This window comes from Capsicum annuum, chromosome 10, assembly GCF_002878395.1.
Source record: "Capsicum annuum cultivar UCD-10X-F1 chromosome 10, UCD10Xv1.1, whole genome shotgun sequence".
Taxonomy (NCBI): Eukaryota; Viridiplantae; Streptophyta; class Magnoliopsida; order Solanales; family Solanaceae; genus Capsicum; species Capsicum annuum.
Window position 1 is genome coordinate 195,790,110 of NC_061120.1, and position 22,600 is coordinate 195,812,709.

The 22,600-nt window shown below is 37.0% G+C and overlaps 3 protein-coding genes across 4 annotated transcripts; 1 reads left to right on the top strand and 2 right to left on the bottom strand.

Annotated features, from left to right (window-relative positions):
• The first annotated feature begins 1,507 nt into the window (after positions 1–1,507).
• Positions 1,508–8,728, top strand: LOC107843514 (ankyrin repeat-containing protein ITN1). The gene is made up of 4 exons (XM_016687826.2): positions 1,508–1,914; positions 2,464–3,039; positions 3,803–4,212; positions 7,482–8,728. Exons 1-4 carry the CDS (start codon positions 1,896–1,898, stop codon positions 8,304–8,306), a joined length of 1,830 nt encoding a protein of 609 aa, XP_016543312.2. The 5' UTR covers positions 1,508–1,895; the 3' UTR covers positions 8,307–8,728.
• LOC107843513 (pentatricopeptide repeat-containing protein At2g29760, chloroplastic) lies at positions 3,613–11,913 on the bottom strand. The gene is made up of 2 exons (XM_016687825.2): positions 9,230–11,913; positions 3,613–4,255 (listed from the first exon to the last, which is right to left on the bottom strand). Exon 1 carries the CDS (start codon positions 11,820–11,822, stop codon positions 9,780–9,782), a length of 2,043 nt encoding a protein of 680 aa, XP_016543311.1. The 5' UTR covers positions 11,823–11,913; the 3' UTR covers positions 3,613–4,255; positions 9,230–9,779.
• Positions 11,914–13,985: 2,072 nt separating this feature from the next.
• LOC107843515 (phosphatidate phosphatase PAH1) lies at positions 13,986–21,603 on the bottom strand. Of its 2 annotated transcripts, none has more exons than XM_016687828.2 (11): positions 21,450–21,603; positions 19,714–21,345; positions 18,988–19,592; positions 18,117–18,190; positions 17,497–17,581; positions 16,768–16,854; positions 16,141–16,213; positions 15,383–15,426; positions 15,161–15,289; positions 14,969–15,067; positions 13,986–14,335 (listed from the first exon to the last, which is right to left on the bottom strand). In XM_016687828.2, the coding sequence occupies exons 2-11, from the start codon at positions 21,056–21,058 to the stop codon at positions 14,276–14,278; spliced, it is 2,601 nt and encodes an 866-aa protein (XP_016543314.2). In that variant the 5' UTR covers positions 21,059–21,345; positions 21,450–21,603; the 3' UTR covers positions 13,986–14,275. The 2 variants fall into 2 exon arrangements, with proteins under 2 accessions (XP_016543314.2, XP_016543313.2); XM_016687827.2 differs by having other exon boundaries at positions 18,988–19,598.
• Positions 21,604–22,600: the final 997 nt, after the last annotated feature.

Genomic DNA, 22,600 nt, shown 5'->3' on the forward strand with positions numbered 1-22,600 from the left:
TTAAACCATAACCTACCTCAAACGCCAAAATCAGTCCACTACACTTCGAACCTAAGACTTTACTTTCCACGAACAATCCCAGAATCCTCTAAAAATATCAAATATAGAATCTACGCATCAAAACAAACCAACGATACCCATCTTGACTACTTTTAGGCTGGGGTCAAAACGGACCTCCGAAACGAGTTTTTGAAAAAGAAAGGCAAAATCGTAGCTTTACTTCAAAAATGTGTTTTCCATATTTTTAGGTACCTACAGCTGAATACCCAAGTCAAATCGAATCAAACACGAGGTTCAAATTGAATAAAACCTATTTTAAAGCTTTACCAGGTAAACTTTGAAATCCGGGTTAAAATCAAGAATCGGAGTATTTTTGAAGGTTAAATTGATTAAAAAAAACTAGTAATTATGAGATAAAAATATTATTCAAGTGAAAAGGAGTGAAATTTGGGTTTAAGATCAAGCCCTAAGATTTTTGGAGTTTTGATAAATTAATCAAGAAATTACTAAGAAAATGGTGAATTCTTACCTTAAATCCATAGTAGAATCGAGAAATATAGATGTTAATCTAGCTTCCCAAACTCCCACAAGCTTCATTTTTAAGCTCCCGCAATATTTTAGGGTTTAACTCTCAAGATGTAAAATGAAAAATGAGAAAAGGGGTTAAAAAGTTGTTATAAATAGTGCAGATTTTCGACATCAGTTATAGAAAAAAAATAAATTTTAAAGTCCAATCTGGATTTTGACGGGGTGTTCGGGATATGTTCGGAGTTCGATATATGCAAACGAACTATGTAACCACACTAAATTTGATGCTCCGGACTCAACGGAGATATCAATTTTTTAATAGAACGTCGTTTTCACAAAATTGACTCCAACATCTGAAATCACAATTTTCCAAACTAAGGATCGAAATGAGATTTAAAAGTCATAAAATCACACTAAACATGTTATCACCCTAACATCGACGTTATGGATCTGCTAGCTAAGTCGAATTTTTCATCCGAGGTCGTTTCGATCAAATGTGGGCCCCACACCCATATTTCTAATTTTTCAACCAATATGTCGAAATGAGCTCGCGTGCACCGGACCCGAACCAAAGATCTACCTAGCATAAAATCGATATTCCGGAGCTTTTGACGTAGTCCATTTAGCCATCCATTGTACCTATCAAAAGATATTCATATAAGTCCAAAATAAGGCTCTCGAAGACATCAAAAATCATAATATCACATAAATGGTATCAAAATGCATCGGAAACTATGTCAATCACCCCACACTCCAAAAATATCATAATGCAAAGGAAGGGGTAAAATAGTCAAATTACACAGAAATACACAATTCACATATTTCATCAAAAAGTTGATCGTTACAATAGTATTGAGGTCCAACTAAAGTTAACTTCGCGCATTGCATCTAATTCCATTTTGTATTTGATATCAATATTAGAATCCAACTAAATTCAAATCGATGCATTGCATTCAAAAGTGACGCTTCCCGTATTTGTTTTTTCCTCATTTTTTTGATACTTGAACTCGAAACCCCTTATTGAAATTTACACTCCCACCACTTATTATACACTTTCTAATAACCACTAAAGTAAAAAAGCAAAAGTAAAAAACCAAATATTATAACTAACAAACAAAACCGAACCTTTTGGTTGTTAAGAATATGGTAATAATCAGTACACCGGCGTTAACATCATTTCATATTAACCGTTTTAACCATCACTGGCGGTGTCCCCATCCCTCTTCTTCCCTTTTTCCGTCCGCCGCTACCGCCCCTCTCCTTCTCATTTATCTCATCATAATTTCCTCCATTTAGAAAAAAAAATAATTTTAAAATAAAAACCTCCATTGATGGACTTGTAAAAAACGAATTTTTTTTTTTTTATAATGTCTTCCAGCCACCAAGGTAATGGCATAAGCTTTTTTCGTAATGTTAGGAAATTTTTTTGATTCAAATCAATATTGTTGTGCGCGTTCAAATAAATGTGAAAATGTGTTTTCCTAATACATACCTATAGATGAATGGACTTGTTTGGGATCTGTAGCAGAGCTAGGAATTCAAACAAGGGGATCCAGAAAGAAAGATTTTTATATGTTAATCGGATTCAACAGTTTATATACTTGCAGAAAAAATATTTTTATCGTATTTGCATGGTATAAATATTTTAACAATGGAGTTCAGTTGGACCCCTTGCACCCCTCTGCCTCCACCCCTGTTTAGGATTGAGACGTTGTTATTGTTGTAATGTAGGATTATATATTGTTGGGTTCAAATAAACGAAAATGAGTTTTCCTAAGCAATAAGCATCGACTTGTTTGGAATTGAGCCGTTATCATTGTTCTTGTATATGATTTTTCTTTTTTGACGAATTTATATCGCCAGACAAAGCGTCTAACGGCCTTTTATTAGTACATAATGTATTTTTTATTTTGGATTTGGATTTGTGTGATTCAGGTGGGATGGATTTGGAAATGGGGCTACCTCCAGCGCCACATCCGATTTCTAACATGAATTACCCTGGTGATCCATCACCATCGCCGTCACCACGAGCACCGGCACTTGTGGTATCAAATTCAAGCAAAGCTCTGATGCCATCAAATTCAAGTAAAGCCCTGTTTGTGTCAAATTCAGGGAAAGCATTACTTTTATCAAATTCAGGGAAAAGGATAGATCCAACTGGGAAGAAAAAGTACGTGAAGCAGGTGACGGGGCGACACAACGACACGGAGCTACATCTCGCGGCTCAGAGAGGGGACGTGGGTGCTGTGAGGGAGATATTAGGGGAAATTGACTCTCAAATGTTGAAGACAATGAGCGGCGCGGAGTTTGATGCAGAGATGGCTGAGATAAGGGAAGCAATGGTGAATGAGGTAAATGAATTAGGAGAAACCGCGTTATTTACTGCTGCTGAAAAGGGACATATTGATGTTGTTAAGGAGTTATTACCATATAGTACTAAGGAAGGGATCACCACGAAGAATCGTTCTGGTCTTGATCCCTTGCACATTGCTGCTAACCAAGGTCACCAAGGTAATAAACATTTGTATATGGCTTTGAAGAATTTTCATTAAGAGTATTCCTGAATTGCTTCGTGCTGTTGTTACGAGTGTGTGTTTTATAGATGCCTTTATTCTTCTTGTTGATCCTTTAATCTGAATGCATTTTGTTGGCCTGATAGGCCTTGGTCATTTGGATCACGGGATGGGATAAGCCGGGATATCCCATGAGACTATATTATCCTACCTTTCATAGGATAGTTATCCCATCAATTTAGTACAAATCGTGAGAAAAAATAATCCCAAAATCAGATAAAGTTAATCACAAACGTTATCCAAGATTATTATACTTATCTCACGTACCAAACAACAGTAACTGAATTGTTGTTATTGACTTTTTGTGTTGATTATTGTTTGATTGGTGTTATCCTAAAACGATATTTTAGCTTGCATTTGTCTTAGTATTTGATGAGGTATTTGAGAAGGTTGCATTGTTTAGTCTGACAACTTATGTTACTCTTCTGTCTCATTTCGCTTTTAGAGATTCAAACTTCTTCACTTTTACGCGTGGTGGAAACTACTTAAAAAGTACTATAAATCACAATTGTTAATAATTTAGAATATTTTAAAAGCATATGAAAAAATTACAGTCAAAGACAACTTGTTTGATTCTCAAAATTCGAAGATGGTTACATAAATTGGGACAGAGGGAGTATAATTTTTACTTCTAGTTGTGTCCTTACCTTAGAAGTTGAGATCATTCATATATTGCTAAAGAATGGGAAATGTATGTGCAGATATTGTTAAGTTACTGTTGGAGCATGAGCCAGAGTTGAGCAAGACACTTGGCCAATCAAATGCAACTCCTCTTGTATCTGCAGCAACAAAAGGGCATACAGCAGTTGTCCATGAATTGCTTTCCAAGGATTCTAGCTTGTTAGAGATATCAAGATCCAATGGAAAAAATGCGTTGCATTTATCTGCACGCCAAGGCCACGTGGATATTGTTCGAGCTTTGCTGGAAAAGGATCCACAGCTGGCAAGAAGAACTGATAAGAAAGGACAGACTGCTCTACATATGGCTGTAAAAGGTATTAGCAGTGAAGTGGTGAAGTTGCTATTGCAAGCAGATCCAGCTATTGTAATGCTTCCTGATAAGTTTGGCAATACTGCATTACATATTGCCACACGAAAAAAGCGGTCAGAGGTAATCACTGCTGCTTTAAGTGTCTGCATCTTGTTTTCCTTAGCTGTGGAAATTATTGCATTCTGTAAGTAGCTTCTTTTGATGGACTAAGGGCTAAGGCCATCTTAAAATTTTCTTTTCCCAGCCTCGGTTTGATCTGATTTAAGCACGCGCACATTTCGTTTTAGAATACATCTGCTGAATATAACATAGGTGCATTTTCAGCATTGTGTCTTACTAGGTGTAGCTAAGATACCATATGAGTTTTAAATATTACTCCCTCCATTCCTAAATAAGCGTTCCTTTTGATTTGAGCACGCCCTTTAATAAACTACTCACTCCTAGAAAATTAAGGTAATTTTACCAACTTACCCCTAATTAAATTTATCTCTTTCCAAGTTGTACTAAATTAAACTCAAAGGCATATTAGGAAGATTATGATCAAAGGATTCTTGAAGGCCTAAACATACATTTATTTAGGAACAAAATCACAAGCCAAATGAAGCATTTCTATAGGAATGGAGGGAGTATTATGGAGTAACTTCTCTCTCCACTTCAGGTCAAACGCCTTTTAATTAGAAATTCTAGAGATCCCTAAATCATTTTTAGACATCCTTGAATAATTTTTTAACAATGGTTAGAATTTATAACCTGCTCTTTAAAATTTAGGCATAATACATAGAATAGGCTCAAAACCTTGGTCTCAATTGGTAAGCAAACACTCCAACTTTGGGAGTGCACATCTAGACACCTCAACTTGTCTTCGTTGTGTCTCATGGAGACCCGACGCTAACGTGACACATAAATTTGGGAGGTGTTTAGATGTGCATCGTCAAAGATGGAGCGTTTAGTTGCCAATTGAAGCCAAGGTTTTTTTTTATGAAGTCGGTTGAAGCCAAGTTAAGGTTACAGGGGAAAGAAGGGGAGAAAAAGTTGTTTAGACTCGCTAAGGCTAGGGAGAGGAAGGGTCATGACCTCGATCAGGTGAGGTGCATTAAGGGGGAGGCCGGTAGAGTGTTGGTGGAGGACGGCCACATAAAGAAGAGATGGCAGTCGTACTTTCATAGGCTCTTGAATGACGAGGGGGACAGAGCTATTGTGTTAGGGGTACTGGAGCACTCAGAGGAGTGTCGGGATTTTAGCTATTGTAGACGTTTTAAGGTAGAAGAGGTTAGACAGGCAGTCCGCAGGATGCGTAGGGGTAGGGCGACGGGGCCGGATGAGATACCGGTGGAGTTTTGGAAGTTCGTTGGAGAGGCTGGTGTAAGGTGGTTGACTGGATTGTTTAATGAAATTTTCAGGACGGCAAAGATGCCCGAGGCGTGGAGGTGGAGTACCATGATCCCTCTCTATAAGAATAAAGGGGACATTCAGAGTTGTAATAACTATAGGGGGATTAAGTTATTGAGTCACTCTATGAAGATCTGGGAGAGAGTGGTCGAGGTGAGGCTGAGACGGATAGTGTCTATCTCGGAAAACCAGTTCGGATTTATGCCCGGCCGCTCGACGACGGAGGCAATCCACCTGGTACGGAGGTTGGTGGAGCAGTATAGGGAAAAGAAGAAGGATCTGCACATGGTGTTTATCGACCTGGAAAAAGCTTACGACAAAGTCCCCAGGGAGGTGCTTTGGAGATGCTTGGAGGTGAGGGGAGTACCGCAGGCATATATCAGAGTAATTAAGGATATGTATGAGGGAGCGAAAACCCAGGTGAGGACGGCGGGAGGAGACTCAGAGCATTTCACTGTCCGGACAGGATTGCATCAGGGATCTACTCTTAGTCCCTTTTTGTTTGCGTTAGTAATGGATGTGTTGACGCGGCGTATTCAAGGGGAGGTGCCGTGGTGTATGCTCTTTGCAGACGATGTAGTTCTGATAGATGAGACTCGAGGGGGTGTAAATGACAAATTAGAGATGTGGAGGCAAACTCTTGAGTCTAAAGGGTTCAGGGTGAGCAGAAGCAAGACAGAGTATGTGGAATGTAAGTTTAATGACGTGAGGCGGGAGAACGAGGTAGTAGTGAAGCTGGAAGCACAGGAGGTATGTAAGAGGGATAAGTTCAAGTATCTCGGGTCCGTGATCCAGAGTAACGGTGAGATTGACGAGGATGTCTCGCACCGTATTGGGGCGGGATGGATGAAGTGGAAACTCGCGTCGGGGGTGCTGTGTGATAAGAAGGTGCCGCCCAAGCTTAAAGGCAAATTCTATAGGGTGGTAGTCCGTTCGGCCTTGCTGTATGGAGCGGAGTGTTGGCCAGTTAAGAACTCCCACATCCAAAAAATGAAGGTGGCAGAAATGCGGATGTTGCGCTGGATGTGTGGACTAACTCGAGGGGATAGAGTTCGGAATGAGACTATCCGGGAGAAGGTTGGTGTGACTTCAGTGGAGGGTAAGATGCGGGAAGCACGATTGAGATGGTTCGGACACGTGAAGAGGAGGGGCATGGATGCCCCGGTCCGTAGGTGTGAGAGGCTAGCGTTGGATGGTTTTAGGTGGGGTAGGGGTAGGCCGAAGAAGTACTGGGGTGAGGTGATTAGGCGGGACATGGAACAGTTACAGCTCACCGAGGACATGACCCTAGATAGGAAGGTCTGGAAGACGCGAATTACGGCAGAAGAGTAGGGCCAGATTGGGTCGCTAGTGTAGGGAATTACTTGGTGGGGGTTTTTGATTTTTTATTCCCGTTATGATTCCGTATTCAGTGTTCCATGCTTATTACGAATCTGTGTGCTTTCCTCTGCTTTCCTCTGTTTTATATTCCTTATGGGTGCCGTATTTATGTTATGTCATCTGCTTCTGTGCTTTACTATGTGTTTGTGTGATATCTTGTGCCTTGAGCCGGGGGTCTTTCGGAAACAGCCTTTCTACTTCATCAGAGGTAGAGGTATGGACTGCGTACATCTTACCCCCCCAGACCCCACTAAGTGGGAATACACTGGGTTTGTTGTTGTTGTTGTTGGTTGAAGCCAAGTTAAGGTGTCTATGCCTAAAATTTATAGTGATGCACAGACTAAGGATGGATGTTTTTTCAGAATATATAGAAAATGATGATAAGGAGAGGAGAAGAATGGGAATGTTTTGATGTAATTAGTTAGTGTTACATTCCAAAGTCCTCATAATTATAAATGGAGAATATTAGGTTTCTCTGGATTTCCATACTTTCTTGGCATAAGAGGTTGGCAAGCTTTTGACTGTAACATAGCTTGTCAAAGGAAACTAGTATACAAAACACTCTATATGTTGGGCATTAAAGAATCTGTGATTTTGAATTTAGCTTTATATGACTGCAGGTAGTGCATGAGCTCTTGTTGATCGACGACACAAATGTCAATGCATTGACAAGAGAACACAAAACAGCTCTAGACATAGCTGAAGGGCTTCCTATGTCTGAAGAATCCACAGAACTAAAAGAGTCCTTGATGCGTTATGGTGCTTGTAGAGCCAATGAATTAAATCAGCCTCGAGATGAGCTTAGGAAGACTGTGACAGAAATTAAGAAAAACGTTCACTCCCAGCTTGAACAAGCTCGACGGACTAACAAGAACATGACTGGTATTGCAAAGGAGCTTGAAAAGCTCCACAGAGAAGGAGTAAACACTGCTACCAATTCTGTAACTATTGTTGCCTCTCTTTTTGCAACAGTAGCTTTTGCTGCTATATTTACAGTTCCTGGTGGTGATGAAGATTCTGGATACGCTGTGGCATCCAACACTCCCGCATTTAAGATTTTCTATTTCACGAATGCTCTTGCACTCTTCACGGCCCTGGCTGTTGTGGTTGTACAAATCACAGTAGTCAGGGGAGAGACAAAAACAGAGAAAAGAGTTGTTTCGGTGATTAACAAACTAATGTGGTTGGCCGCCGTTTTCACTAATCTGGCCTTTGTATCTGCCTCTTATGTAGTTATTGGCCGGCGTAATCTATGGGCCGCAATTTTTACAACAGTTGTCTCCGGAATCATAATGGGAGGGGTTTTAGGTGCCATGACTTATTATGTTATAAAGTCTAAAAGGAATCACAAAATGAGGAAGAGGCAGAAGCATACAAGGACTAGAACCAGCTCATTTCAGACGAACTTATCCGATTCAGATTATAATCCAATGTTTGCTCTCTGATTCGAGCTAGTGGTTTCAGAGTGTGTGTGTTATCTCAGACAAGATACGAAGAACAGTAATCTGTTGCAGTAGATCACTGCTGGAAATACTGAAGCTGCATTTCAGCAGTTTTGTAAATAAATTCGTCCCTGGAAACTGGCTGGAAATATTAATGGTAGATGAAGAGGAGAAATCAATCCCAGAAAAATTGATTGTGGCTCTGAAGAACCTTGTGCACAAGCACTATTGCAGAAGGTTTTTGTTTGTGCTAGAAGTGGATTATTTGAATTTCTACTAAAGCAAATATACATTGTCCCCCTATTCTTTTTTTTCGTTTCTCTTAAATTCATTTTTGTCGATAAAATTTTGCCTTATTCTTTGTTGGTATATTTCTTTCCATGATCTCAACTATCATCTTGTTTAGTAAAATGTTGTTTCTTTTATTGAGTTTTGACTGAATATGGAATTTGTGGGGAAAAAAAATTGGAAAACTAAAATGAATATTAACACTAGAGTAAATGGTCAAAAACACACCCAAAGTATCATTTTTCCGCGAGTTTCATACATCAACTATTCATTGTTCTCTTTACCTACCTAAACTATCGCACCCTTTTTATTAAACACACACTGATGCTGAGTTTGCGAAATATTTGTTCCCAATCAACGATAAGTACGTGTAGGTCAACTCAGCATAGTGGTGTGCTTTGATACAAAAGGAGTGACAGTTGAGGTATGAATCTCGTGAAAATGTGATAGTCTAGGCGTGCTTTGTTACCATTAACTCTTAACACTAACAGACTTTCAACAAAACTCTTACCAAATATCTTTGAAGCATCTAAATAGTCCTTCAAGGATATGACGTCGTCTTTTATGTTGAACCATGGCTTCAAAAATAAAGACAAAAAGGCGTACTAAAAAAATAAAGCTATAAATGAAAATATGACCTGTGGCTGTACAAAGGACTCCAAGCAACTTGTACAACATCATGACATGGCAATGCAGAGTCGGAGTTAGAAGGGTAGGCTGGTCCATTGTGACACTTGGAGAGAGTGTCTCCTTGTCTTTGGCTTCATCCTGTATGCACTATGCACAGGGCGTGGGCTACGAGGCAAGTGCGCCCTGGTGCTAAGGAGGCTGCGAGCTGATGGGTGCTGTGGGCATTGCCTGTGTATGGGCAAAGGCGTGCATGACTGGTAGGGAGATATACTCACAGGCACACTTGTCAATTATCAAGGCCAGGGGCACGGGGCCGTCCATGGCACTAGGCTTTGGAAGGCTTGCCAAAGAGCAATGAGGCGTAGTCATCTGGTCATGGGGCACTGCTGAGAAGCCACCATGACATTATGTTAGTGTCATAGCATGTGTTAGATAGGAGAATGCCTGCATATATCATCGAACTTTCTACGAACTGTTTGCATGATGGACTGATTATTAGCCTCTCAGGCTCTTTTAGCAATTCTCCATCTGCAATGACATGAGGAAGGAATTTTATATTCACCAATAGTCTCTACAAGAGCAAAAACCATTCTTGAAGTGGTGAAAACGATGTCGGTCCCTAATGACTATTTCTCTTTCAAAGCTAGCAGAAATCAACTTCATAGCTGCATGACAATCAGGACAAATACGAAGGTTTTTCACCACACGGATGATAGCCGTTTTATCAGTTGCAATAAGTCCAAAAGCAACAGCCATTTTCTCGCTGTGGAAGAACAGAGCCTTTTCCTTTTCCTCCTCTTCAACGTCAAAAAATACCTCTCTGGTGCTTGCAACATGTCCTGCCCTCTTGAGTCGTCTATAGATCTCATCTATCATATCATATATTTCTCTGGCTTGAGTGTGTTTTTTCTCTTGGACACCAAATTCATGTATTACTCCATTAACCTCAATGCAGCTAATCCCTCGTGATTTACCAATGCCTTTTTCCTTCATCAATTTTCGGATTTTTGAGACATCTTCCCACCTTCCTGCATTAGCATATATGTTGGACATAATTGCTAGGTAGCCCCCATCATCAAGGTCAAGTTGGATCAAGTGTTCTATGGCCTTTTCAGCTAGCTCAACATTTCCATGTATCTTGCATGCCCCTAGTAAGGCGCCCCAGGAGCCCGTGTGTGGCTCATATGGCATAGATTGTATCAAATTATACGCATCATCTAGCAAACCAGCTCGACCAAGGAGATCAACCATACAGCCATAATGCTCCAACTTTGGTGTTAAACCAAACTCTTCAGACATGCCATAAAAGCACATCCTTCCCTCATCAACCAACCCTGCATGCACACAAGCACACAGAACCCCCAAAATTGTCGCATCATTTGGCCTTTCAGATTCATCTTTCATACGATAAAAGAAGTTCAAGGCAGTTCTACTCTGTCCATTCATCGACGACCCCATTATCATAGCACTCCAAGCTACAACATCACGTTCGGACATCTTATTGAAGACATCTGCAGCAGTCTCCAAATCACCACATTTGCAATACATATCCAGTAATGCTGTCCCAATCACAGCATTCAACTCAGAACCCCTCCTATCAATATACGAGTGCAACCGTTTCCCAGTATCCAAAGCTCCAGCTTGTGCACAAGCGGAGAGCAAGCTTGCCAGAGTAACATCATTAGGCGACAAATTCACTCTTTGCATTTCATAGAACAATCTCATAGCTTCATTAATCCTCCCATCACGTACAACCCCTCCAATTACCGTATTCCAAGATACCAAATCCCTACAAGTCATTTCACGAAAAAATCTCAAAAGACATTCAACTTCACCATTCTTCGCAAGACAACCTAAAATCGTATTATACATAAGCAGATCCTTGACAGGCGCTCTATCAAAATACTCTTTTGCTGCCTCCAACTCCCCAGCTTTAACACATCCAAGAATCATAGTATGCCAAATCACAACATCCTTACACGGTATCTTCTCGAACAAATCCCGAGCTTTCCCCATATCATTAAATATATTAACATAGCTCGATAACATAGTATACCACGTTACCTCATCCTTATCCTTCATTCCCTCAAAAACTCGTTTCGTCATGTTCAAATCCCCCATTGTTGTATAAAACTCAATCAACTTAGTACCCACAAATACATCAAGATTGACCCCAATTTTAAACACTTGCCCATGAAAACTTTTTCCTTTTTCAAACTCATGTAAATCCGAACAAGCACGAATAACGAAAGGGTAAGTAAATCTATCAGGCTGCACATTATTAACCCGCATTTGATCAAAACAATAAAGGGTATGTTTAGGAAGTTGATTTTGTTGATACCCTCTTATGAGGGTATTCCAAACAAAAGAATTTGGTTGCAACATTTTATCGAACAGTTGGTGTGCATAGGACATGAGACCGAGACATGCACAGCGGGTTATGAAGTTTCCGATGGCGTAATTGCTGTGGTTAAGGCCAGTGCGAAGGAGGTGTAGGTGGAGTGACTTCAAGTGGTTTAATGTGGAGATTTTGTGAGGAGATTTTAGTAGAGAAAGGGTGAAATTTTTCTGTTGACATAGTAAACTGGAAGGTTTGTTCATTGGTGTCTTTTGGCGGGAGAATGTTTTCAGTTAATTCTGTTAATTGTCAATAAGGTCACCTCTACCACCCCGGTGCGTCTAGGCAGAGGAGTATGGGTTCACTGAAAAAAATAACATAAACATACATGTTAATTTATTATATTTTAAAAAAAATTCTACCATTATAAAGTAATTATAAAAATCTCAATTAATTATGAATTTTTATGAAATGTATCAAGTACTAATTATGTATTTTGACAGACTTAAAATAAAAAAAAATATATCGAAAGCTAATTATGTATTTTTACAAAGGAAAAAATATATTTTCGTTGGATGTATTATGTATCTCAACAGACACAAAATCAAAAAAATGTGTCGGAAGCTCATTATGTATTTTTATAAAGGAAAAAATATATCTTCAGTGGATGTATCGGAAGTTAATTATATATCTCGACAAACTTAAAATTGGGATTTCCATTAATTATGCAAAATGTCGGATTTTTTTTTTAATTAAACTCCAAACTGTCGGAGTTTATGTTATTGGTCCTATTTTAATATATATGTGTGCTCGTTCTAAGTTTTATGTGTGCTATGGTATAATTATTAGGGAAAAGGGTCAAAAATACCCTCCTACTTTAAAAAATTGACCAATTTTACCCTCGATCATACTTTGGGGTTATATTTACCCTGCCGTTAAGAAAGTTATCAAAAATACCCCTCATTTTAATATTTTTTCATCATGGCAAAATCATAGCCACGTAGCATGACATTTAAAGTGGGGTGGATGCCACATGGCATGCCACCTCAGCATCATACTTTTTCCTTAATTTTTAATTTTTTTTCCTTTAAGTTTTGTTAATTTTTTAGATTTCTTAATTTTTTAGAAAATATTAATTTTTGGCATGAAAAGAATCCATGGCTTAATTATTTTGTTAACAGTTAACAAAAAACTTAACAAAACTATGTAAGTTTATGAATACATGAAAAGAATTCGTGACTTAAATAATTAACAAAACTAAAACGTAAAATTTCACGTGAAAAATTAATTTTTGTTTCCTTTAAGTTTATTATTTTTTTGGAAAAAATTAATTTTTTTCAATATATTTTTTTTCAAGTGTAATTTCAGTAATGACAAGCACAAATAAAACAATTCTTGTCAGTTTGAAAAGCAGATTAACTGAATTCCACGTGGCATCCAAAATTTATAAACTTAAAAGAATTCTTTTTAAAAAACTTAATTATTTTTAAAATTTAAATAATTAACAAAACTTAAAGGAAAAAAATTTATAATTTTAAAAAGGTATGATGTTGAGGTGGCATGCCACGTGGCATCCACCTCACTTCAAATGTCATGCCACGTGGGCTATGATCTTGCCATGATGGAAAAACGTTAAAATGAGGGGTAGTTTTGATAACTTTCTTAACGACAGAGGTAAATATGATCCCAAAGTATAACTGAAGGTAAAGTTGGCCAAGTATTCGAAGTAGAGGGTATTTTTAACCCTTTTCCCTAACGTAGAACTTTATATGTGAAATTGGCTTTCTAAATTTCACGTCTAAAGTGTTCTATGATGATATAATTATTAAATGAAACTTTATAAGTGAAATTGACGTCTGTCTTGTTATTTGATACTTTCTTTTTCTAAAACTGTCGAGCTTTTTTTTTTTCCCAAATTTGATTTGTTTTTTCAAAATCTCATGTTTGGAAGATAAATCTATGCCACTTTTATCATCTTATAGTTTTATATAATTAAAACAAATATCTATATTAAAAGTACTAGTTGGATGATGTTCTCAATTGATCTCAAAATTTTTAGGTTTCGACAAGAGATATGTGTGCAGGCAAATCACTACAATATGTTCAAAGAAAAATTGAACCCATATAATTTCAAAAGTGAACGCCAATCCTAAGAACCTCAAGGTTAAAATTGTCAAACGAATCTTGTAATTCTGAATCCCCATAGACTTATAGTGAACAAAACCTTCGAAATAATACAAACTTGATTGGCCACATAAGACAAATAATGCAACATGTTAGTATAAAATAATATTTGCATTAGTGTATGGGAGAACTTCAGATATTCTTGGTTGAGCCTATGTACTGGTAATCAAACCAGGAGATGAAATGCACCTTGTAACGTTGAAGAAATTAGAAAAGGAAGAGCACATAAACTACAAAAGATGTCGTTCGAAAAACTTTATTCCCTCAGGAATTTATGCTTTGATCATGACTACAAAATCATTTTTTACACTTAATAAGATGAAAACTTATCCGCACCTGGTGTTTACATCAAACTAATAACGATAAGACAAGTGTTTAACATATTTTGTCAACAACTCGTACCATGTGATAAATTTGGAATTCTTACGGTTAATTGATCGATTTGGTGTAAACTCCGGTTGCAAGTAAAGTATTTTTCTTTGAAATTGGACCAAAAATCAGCAGTGGCAATTGTTGTCAGCTTCCCAAATCACTACAAGTAATTGATGTCTGAGATGGGCATTTTCCAATAGTTCCATATGTTAAAATCTTCCTGCACACAGAATGAAAATCCAGAAAATGTGACAAATGCCTACTTAGTAAACCACAAATTTAGTCAAATGTCCCAGATAAATCAGTAAACTAAAAGGTGGTTTGTAATGGAAACTTGCTAAAGAAAGAATGGAGACGTGTGCATCTAAATAGCCTAAACCATGATGGTGGTAATAGAAAATAACAAGAGACTGATGGTTTGTGCAAATATCACGCATTTTATGGGGAAGATGGTTGTCAACTTCCTAAATCTCACGGTGATGTTAGATGTGAGGAGTTACGGGAATGGAGGGGTTGAACAAGAAGAGCCGAAGAAAACTGAATTCTCTAACTTGGATTTATCGGCATTATAACAACATAGATGACATGGAAATATATATATATATGTGAACCTTAAAAAAAAGGATTGAGTGTGATGTTTTGTTGCAGCATCTGACGATGTTTTAAGTACTATAGGCTATAGCAGCAAATTTATTGGACAGCTTTACTGTATTTAACACCACAGCATGGATATTAACTCTGACAGCAAAGCATCTTTCCCCCTAAACTGTATCAATTATCTCGTTGTTTAACACTCAATTACATGCAAACTAATAAGATGATATTACACAAAAAGATGAGAAATGTTTCTTACCTGCTCAGCCATGGATGTTGGTGGGAACATGTCATCGACTAAACTGTGCAATGACGTATAGGATTTCACATCAATTTGATTATTAATTGATACCTCCCCCTGCAGGTCCACTTCGACATGTTAGACAACTGCTGTACGCTAAATTGACAAATCATGTGGTTGACAACAAAGCACGTGGAAGGGATTGCTAACCTTTGGGTTGATTATAAAAATTTTGCCTTTAGGAATTCCTATTTTTCTGTAACTGAATTCATCAGTGTCCCTATTCCCGAACCCCGCATAAAATGGGTTGTGATCTTGTGGGAAAAGTGCTTTGATGTCCTGAAAAGCATAAATAGCATTAGAAAGGACAACCACTAAAAGTTTCCGAAGGGTTGGAGTCTGCACGAAGAACTGCCAGCTTAAGGTTCATACCTCTAAACAGGCTATCTTGAATTCATGAGGAGCTCTTCTTATAACTGTCATAATGGAAAGAGAAGTAAACTAAAGCAGATTACATGTAATCCTTCTTGAAGTAGTAAAGTGGAAAGTGTGCCTTCGACATGCACTCAAACGCAATTTAGAAAATAGGCCAGGACATCAATTAATAGGCAGAAAAAGAGACAGAAATCACTACCTATCAGAGAATGCAAATGAAAGAAAAGTTATGGAAATTAGAACATCAAAAGAATACGATTGAAGAAAATATTGTGCCAAGTGTATTTACTTCCCACTAGATTTACTTATCGAGATGGAATATACTCTGCATACTCCAAGCTAGAACTTTTCCTTTAAACAAGAAAAGAGCAAATAGCTAAGTCTGTGGTGGGGCTAATTACGGAGTGCATTCATTTTTTGTGCTCAATGATCAAAACATATCCAGCAATTTAAATGTACTCAAAATATTCATGATCCTACTAGAAAATACACCTAAGGCATGCGGTAATATATACTAAATTTTCAAGCGACAGAGAGAAAGCAACTGATCCACTTCTTTTTGTGGCAAGGCAGCATAGTGCTCTTCCATGTAATCGTCTACAGCAAAGTCAGTAAATTATTCAGTGAGGAAAGCCAAAGATTTTGAATAATTTCATCATAGCAACACCAAGAAACATAGCCAACTCTTATGCGCTGATCAAGCACTTTGATGCAAACTACAGGCGTGAGGAGACATTAGAAGGATGTGGCCTTACCTTCTCTGTACAATGCCGGAAATAAACCATCGGGCGAAATGACAACAGGTCCTGTGGGTAGAGTTTTTCCATCCTACAGAGAATTTAAGCCTTATAGTCACAGAAATGTTGGATAATCAGACCACAGAAAAGTGACAAGACGAACAGAATCCACATCCAAGCTAAGTTGTGTGGACTCTGCACCTTTGACGCCACACCCATGTCGGATTCTCCAAAACTACACTACTTATGGAGAAGCTGATACCACCCGTTGACATTTTTGAAGAGTACGAGCAAGTAGAAACATAGCATCTAAGAAATTCAAGGTGGCACATACAGTTGAACGACAAGTATCATGAGCAAAATGATCCTCTAAGACTCCTTTTCTTCCAACAAGAAAGAAGCATACACATGGAGAGAGAACAATGAATAGTAAGAGAAAAAGTATAAGCAATGAAAAGAAAAGGCCAAGTTGTGAGAGTTACAACTCAAGCTAATTTGAACACCATGAAAACCACTAGATATTTGAAAATGTGTAAGGGGTAAATTCAACCAACTGTTTCCCTTGGGATTCTGAAGAAACTGTCACTATAATTCAGAAGCCTAGAACTGGTGTGGTTGATGTCTCATGAATGCATATACTAGTACCTGTTTGAGATTGAACAGGAAATTCTTGGTCAGATATGCTTGAACAATCGCACGTGCACTGAGAAATAGTAGCTGATACCCATTTTCCTGCAGTTAAGAAGCTAATATATATCAATACAAGTATCCATGAGAAACTATTAAGAAAATTCGGCTCAATAGAAGTGAGAGGTCATAAATGTGCCGCTTCATGGGTGTCAGATACTCATGCTATTCCATACACTAAGAAAATGGAAGAATATAAAAACGGAAAAGGTAACAGATAAAAATTACAACTAGAAGTACTTCCCACATCTTACTCTTTGACCCCACAGTTGTGCTGAAAAATATGCAGCATGTTTAAATCAAATAAACCACAACACAACATTAAATTCGACCAGATCTTTTATTAAATGATAATTGTATGTGTTGCATTGTCTGACTGCCTCTAAAAGCAAGCACGCGAACTTTTGTGAATAAAAAACTTATTCTGAAATCCAGATTTTTAGTCCTCGAATAAAGCCAAAAACCAAATTCTTCGTCCTGATATAGAGCCACATTCAACTACAGCATATAATTATCCATTTGGAAAGCGTGGTTAATAAGCTATTGGAGAATATATAGATAAGTGTGATTGTATGTGTACACATATACGTATATATGTATGTATTTATATACATAATACTGTTTTAGAGAAATAATGGAATGCATAGATATGCGAGATCTCAACTATGGATCAGAGAAAAGAAGTACCTTGATTGCAGAGAAAAGTCTGGCAGTTCCAAAATGGGTCCAGTCCTTTCCAACCAAAGGCATAAACTGGCCGAGAACATCAGACCTGGATAGGAAACATGTACCTCAAAGTATGTTATCAACTAACGATCACTAAACATGCATTCTCACAGAAAATCAAATAAAGCTTACAGCAAAATATCTGCTCTCTATACAAACCAACTACGCATGCATCAGAATTTGTGGTACTTCAGTTTTACTCTTTTCCTATAACCTCACACAATCTAACCTTGTGAGACTTTAAGGTTATGGATGTTGATTGGCTCATAAACTTTATAAATGCATTAAGCAATACTCAATTGAGATCAGAATTTCTGCTAATCTTAGTAACTTAGACAATGCACAATCCAGATGCTGTCTAAAAAGAACAACAAGAATCCTTCCATTTTTATGCCACAGTTCAAGAAAATGAAAACTACCAACTCCATCCCGATTTATGTGGCAGAACTCCTATTTTTATACATTAAATCTTTAATGACTTCAAAGGGCTTTATAAGTTCAAGTATGAAAAGGACAATCTCCTAGATAGCATGTACAAGCTATCAATCTTGAAGGCTAAAATTTTTAGTGCAATATCTTACTTGGTAATAGTCCCATCAACATCAGATATAACAATTTTTGAGTTCCACTTCCACAAGTATATATGGGATTCAACCTGTTTCAGAAAGTTGCTTGAGCAACCAAATAAGAATACAAAAATATAGTAGACCATAGGAGTGTGCAAAAACCGAACCGGCCGATAAACCGAATTGATAAAAATGTTATTGGTTATTGGTATTGGGTTAATGGTTTTTTATTGGTTTTATACAAAATTTTACTGGGTAAACGTTCGGTTTCGATTTTAGCTTATTGGGTTATCGGTTAAACCGATAACCCAATAAGGATACACTAAATTATTGTTTTATCCCTATTTATGTTATATATATAAATCTCTCTCTCTCTATCTATCTATATATATATGTATATATGTTAAATGTACTACTTATTCACAATTCAGTGATTCACAAAGTATTAACCTATTCAGGGCAACAAAGGCACAATAAAAGCTCGGCTATTATCGTATTGAAAAGCTTGAAGCATTTATAGCTTCCAACAATTAGGATTTAATTTTTTTTCTAACTAACATTCACTTCAGTTCAAGTTTGAAGATTCTTGTAAACTAAAAAGCATTGCGTAGGATTTTGGCGATAACTAAGATTTTATTTTTTTTATGTTAGTTGTTACTATTTCTAATTTATAAGTATTTTCTTATTGGTTAAACCGAAAACCGAACCCTTAAGAATCAAAAACCGATAAACCGAAACTGATAAGAAAATATCTTATTGGTTGGTTATTGGTTTTACATATTTAAAAACCGAAAATCGATAAACCGAACCAATAACACATAAAACCAAACTGAACCGACCGATCCACACAAAGCTACATATTTTGAGTGCAAAAAAGATGACAAACCTTTTGCTCCCCTAGGACTCGGGTTGAGAAAATGAAAGTTACCATATTCTGCCCCTCCTTCAAGTTTAAAGATGTGATTTGATCGGAAGTGGGATTATTCGTTCTCACAAGTTGCACCTGAGGAGTTTCCTTGCCTCCTTTAGTGATTGCTGTTTGTTCCATAGGCTGACATATTGAGTTAGATTCAGAATCAACTATGACCTCTTCATTTGATGAATTACAGTTACTGTTGTCAAGTGTCTTAACCCTTCTAAATGGATTTGGCCAGAGAGTCCATCGTCTTCCAGAAGGAACCGAAGATATCCCGCTATCATCCTGTCCTGATTTTGAGGTCTCCTTCGGTTCCACAGGTATGACATCTGCATATTCAACAGGCAATTCCATATCACATTCGGACATGCCAAGGATGAGAGGAGCAGCTCTATCCCAAAAAATATAGTTTCCTCGAATTCTGACAACTAAGTTTTCATTCTTGATTATGGATTCTGAAGAACTTCTGAATTCCTCCTCGGATATGCGATTTGCATCAAAGGCTTCTCTAGCAGAACTAGAACCCATTCCAGCATGAAGCAAGTTGCCACAAAGGGATATCTCTACTCCTGTCACTATTACTAAAAGTGTCTGAAATTAGTGAGAAGTTGCGATAAAACAAAGTCTAAGTGTGAATCTACAATTGTATTCAACAACAAGAGGGGCACCCAGCTAGTGCTGAATCAGCCTTTGTACCTTTGAGAGAAGCTTCTATAAGACTCCTCACATTTTTGCATTGACCACATTCACATGATTCTTGATGGCAACTTTTTATTTCTCCAGATGCTAAGGATACATCATTCTTTTCACCGGGGTGTTTACCACTAACAATATGATGATTTCTTGAGCCATCAAAACCATTAGAATCCATCACTGACTCGCCTTGCTGAAGGGATTTAATAGGATTTAACGAGCTGTTGTCTCCCAGTTTCCCAGGAGGCTTCTTTTCTAAATCGTCAACCACTTCCCGGATCTTCACTGGAGAAACCACATCTGGCTGATTTATCTCGTTCCCATCATGCGTGCCAGATGCTGGTAGCTCCAAACAGCTGTTGGACACCTCATCCTTCTTAATACCACATGATGTAACCTCCACATTGACATTTTCCTGGTTCTTCCCATCCAAATTCTCTGGAAACTGACCATCTACTTTTGAAAAATCTCTCTGGTGCTCAACCTTACTGCTCTCTTTTTTCACATTGCAAGCGTCTGCAGGAGCAACTTTGGGTGATGCCTGATAACTCGAATACTCATCGGCCCATGTAGCTTCACCTGAGATGAACTCTGAGTTACCATCAGAAAAATCTGTCCCTTGACCAGGGCCTAGATGAAACCTAGGCGTGTCTAATTCGACATCTTCCACATTCCTTTCAGATGATAAGATTGGTGCTTTCAATATATGGCCATCTACACTAACCATAACAACTTCAGAACTGGAGTCCAGTGATTCCAACACTTCCTCAACATTATCCGAATTCTCATGTCTACTGGAACCAAATTCTTCTAAAACCAAGTCCTCCAAAGAAGTTTGTTTATCCAGAAACTCATAGCATCTCCTGTCATCATCGGAACCTCCCCTATCTAGAGTCACACCTTCATCTCGCGATGATAAAACAGCTTTATTAGAGTCATTATCCTCATTTCTCGACAGATCACCCTCCTTTACACCTTCATTGTTGTTCGCATTATCAAGATCACTAGTATCCACTTCTTCCTTTTCAAAAGAATCCCTCGAATCCTCGTTTACTTCACGCTCATTATCAGCAGTAACTTCTCTGATAAAATAAGCTTCACCCGAATTATCAAGATACATATGGAAGTCAGCTCCTACACCATTAACTTCAATTCGAACCACTTTTTCCGCCCGTTTAAGAACACCCTGAAATTTACCAAATCGAACATGCCAAGGGGTACTCTTAAAAGTCCCATCATTTTGCTTCACAACAATTATGTCAACAGCTCCACCAAAAGGATGAAATGGGGTGGCAACTGAATACACACCCTGTGTTATAAAGCTACTAACTTTACCAACCACATTCATTTGCTCTTTTCAAAAACTTAAACCCCAGATACAAAATTACCAAAAAATCCAATTAAACCTAAGAAATATAATTACAACATAATTTTCTTGGTTAATCAAGAAACAACCTTAGAACAATCCAAATAACATTGATATAGTTTCGTCGAAAAATTATATTATGTATATGAAGAATTATACAGAGTATATAGGTCAGAATTTTTTTTTTTCATACATATATACTAAATCTTGAACACCCTTAATGAAATTTCTAGTTTCGCCAATCGATCCCTGTGCGTGGAAAACGACATCTGCATGCAACAAATGAATTTTTTTTTTTCAGATATAAATGCATGCAACAGAATGATTCATGAAAAAAAAAAAATCAAAAAGTAACAGGAAACTAAAAACTTACATATTGGAATTTTGAATTTGATAAAATGTAATTAGCACAGAAAATGTTGAAACTCCAGTAATAAGTGGATCAATAGGACATTGATCACACCGCTTAACAGGGTTGGAGAGGGAAGAATGGAAAATGATAAGTGTGTCCTATTTTTCGTTGTAATAGTCAGTTGGAGGGTAAATATTTATGCCATGTATATCAAATCAATATAATATATACTCCCTCTACCTCAATTTATTTGCCAAACTTTCAAAATTCAAAAGTTCTAATTTTGATTGAATTTGATGTGAAATTTTAAAATTTTTAATATAAAATTTATATAAAAAAAAATACTATAAGTGAAGAATAATTTATATAAAAAAGTATTATAAGTCAAGAATAATTGAGAGTTGAAAATATTTAAATCAATTTAATATATATTTTCTGTGGCTCAATTTATTTGCCAAATTTCAATTTCAAAAATATTGATTTTGATTGAATTTGGTCGCAAAATTTTTAAATTTTTTTAAATAAAATTTATATAAAAAAGTTTATAAGTCAAGAATAATTGAGAGTTGAAAATATTTAAACCATAAATGAAAAAATATGGTCAAAGAAAGACTTTTGGAATTTTGAAATACTAAAAATATAATATAAATTGGAATGGAGGAATTAAAATGTATTTATATCTTAGTTTTTAATATTTGATATAACTGATGAATATGTATTTTCACTTTATTATTTTATTTAACTACTCTCTCTGTTTTGTTTTAGTTGGTCCTTTTTCTAAAAATATTTGTTTCAATTTAGTTGTCGTTTTTATGAAATCAAGAAAATTTTATTATGTTCTTCCAATACTATCTCTATCATTAAATGACTAAACAAAGTGTATATACTCAAATTTATATTTTTAAAACATAATTAATAAGACTAATTTGGTAAAATAAACCTCTAATAAATATTTTCTTAAAAGAAATGTAAAATCAACAACGGCCAACTATTTTGAAATAGTGGGAGCATAATAAAGTCTCTTGTTTTCTCTAAATTTAAGGTTGGAATAAGATATGTGTATACTCTGCTATATTCAGATTCTATTTTACAGAGGCTCAAAGACATCGACAGGCCCCTTAACTTGACACGATCTTTCACTTTGGCACCTCAAGTGGACGTTGTTCACTTTA

What these genes read in the sequence shown, in the direction of transcription:
- LOC107843514 (XM_016687826.2), top strand. An exon ending in TGCTAACCAAGGTCACCAAG is followed by an intron (nt 3,040 to 3,802) that starts GTAATAAACATT and finishes ATGTATGTGCAG; the next exon opens with ATATTGTTAAGTTACTGTTG. An exon ending in CACGAAAAAAGCGGTCAGAG is followed by an intron (nt 4,213 to 7,481) that starts GTAATCACTGCT and finishes ATATGACTGCAG; the next exon opens with GTAGTGCATGAGCTCTTGTT.
- LOC107843513 (XM_016687825.2), bottom strand. Translation starts at nt 11,822, where the DNA reads ATGAACAAACCTTCCAGTTTACTATGTCAACAGAAAAATTTCACCCTT.
- LOC107843515 (XM_016687827.2), bottom strand. Translation starts at nt 21,058, where the DNA reads ATGAATGTGGTTGGTAAAGTTAGTAGCTTTATAACACAGGGTGTGTAT. An exon ending in TCCTGTTCAATCTCAAACAG is followed by an intron (nt 16,214 to 16,767) that starts GTACTAGTATAT and finishes AATTCTCTGTAG; the next exon opens with GATGGAAAAACTCTACCCAC. An exon ending in TTTTTATAATCAACCCAAAG is followed by an intron (nt 15,068 to 15,160) that starts GTTAGCAATCCC and finishes GTGGACCTGCAG; the next exon opens with GGGGAGGTATCAATTAATAA.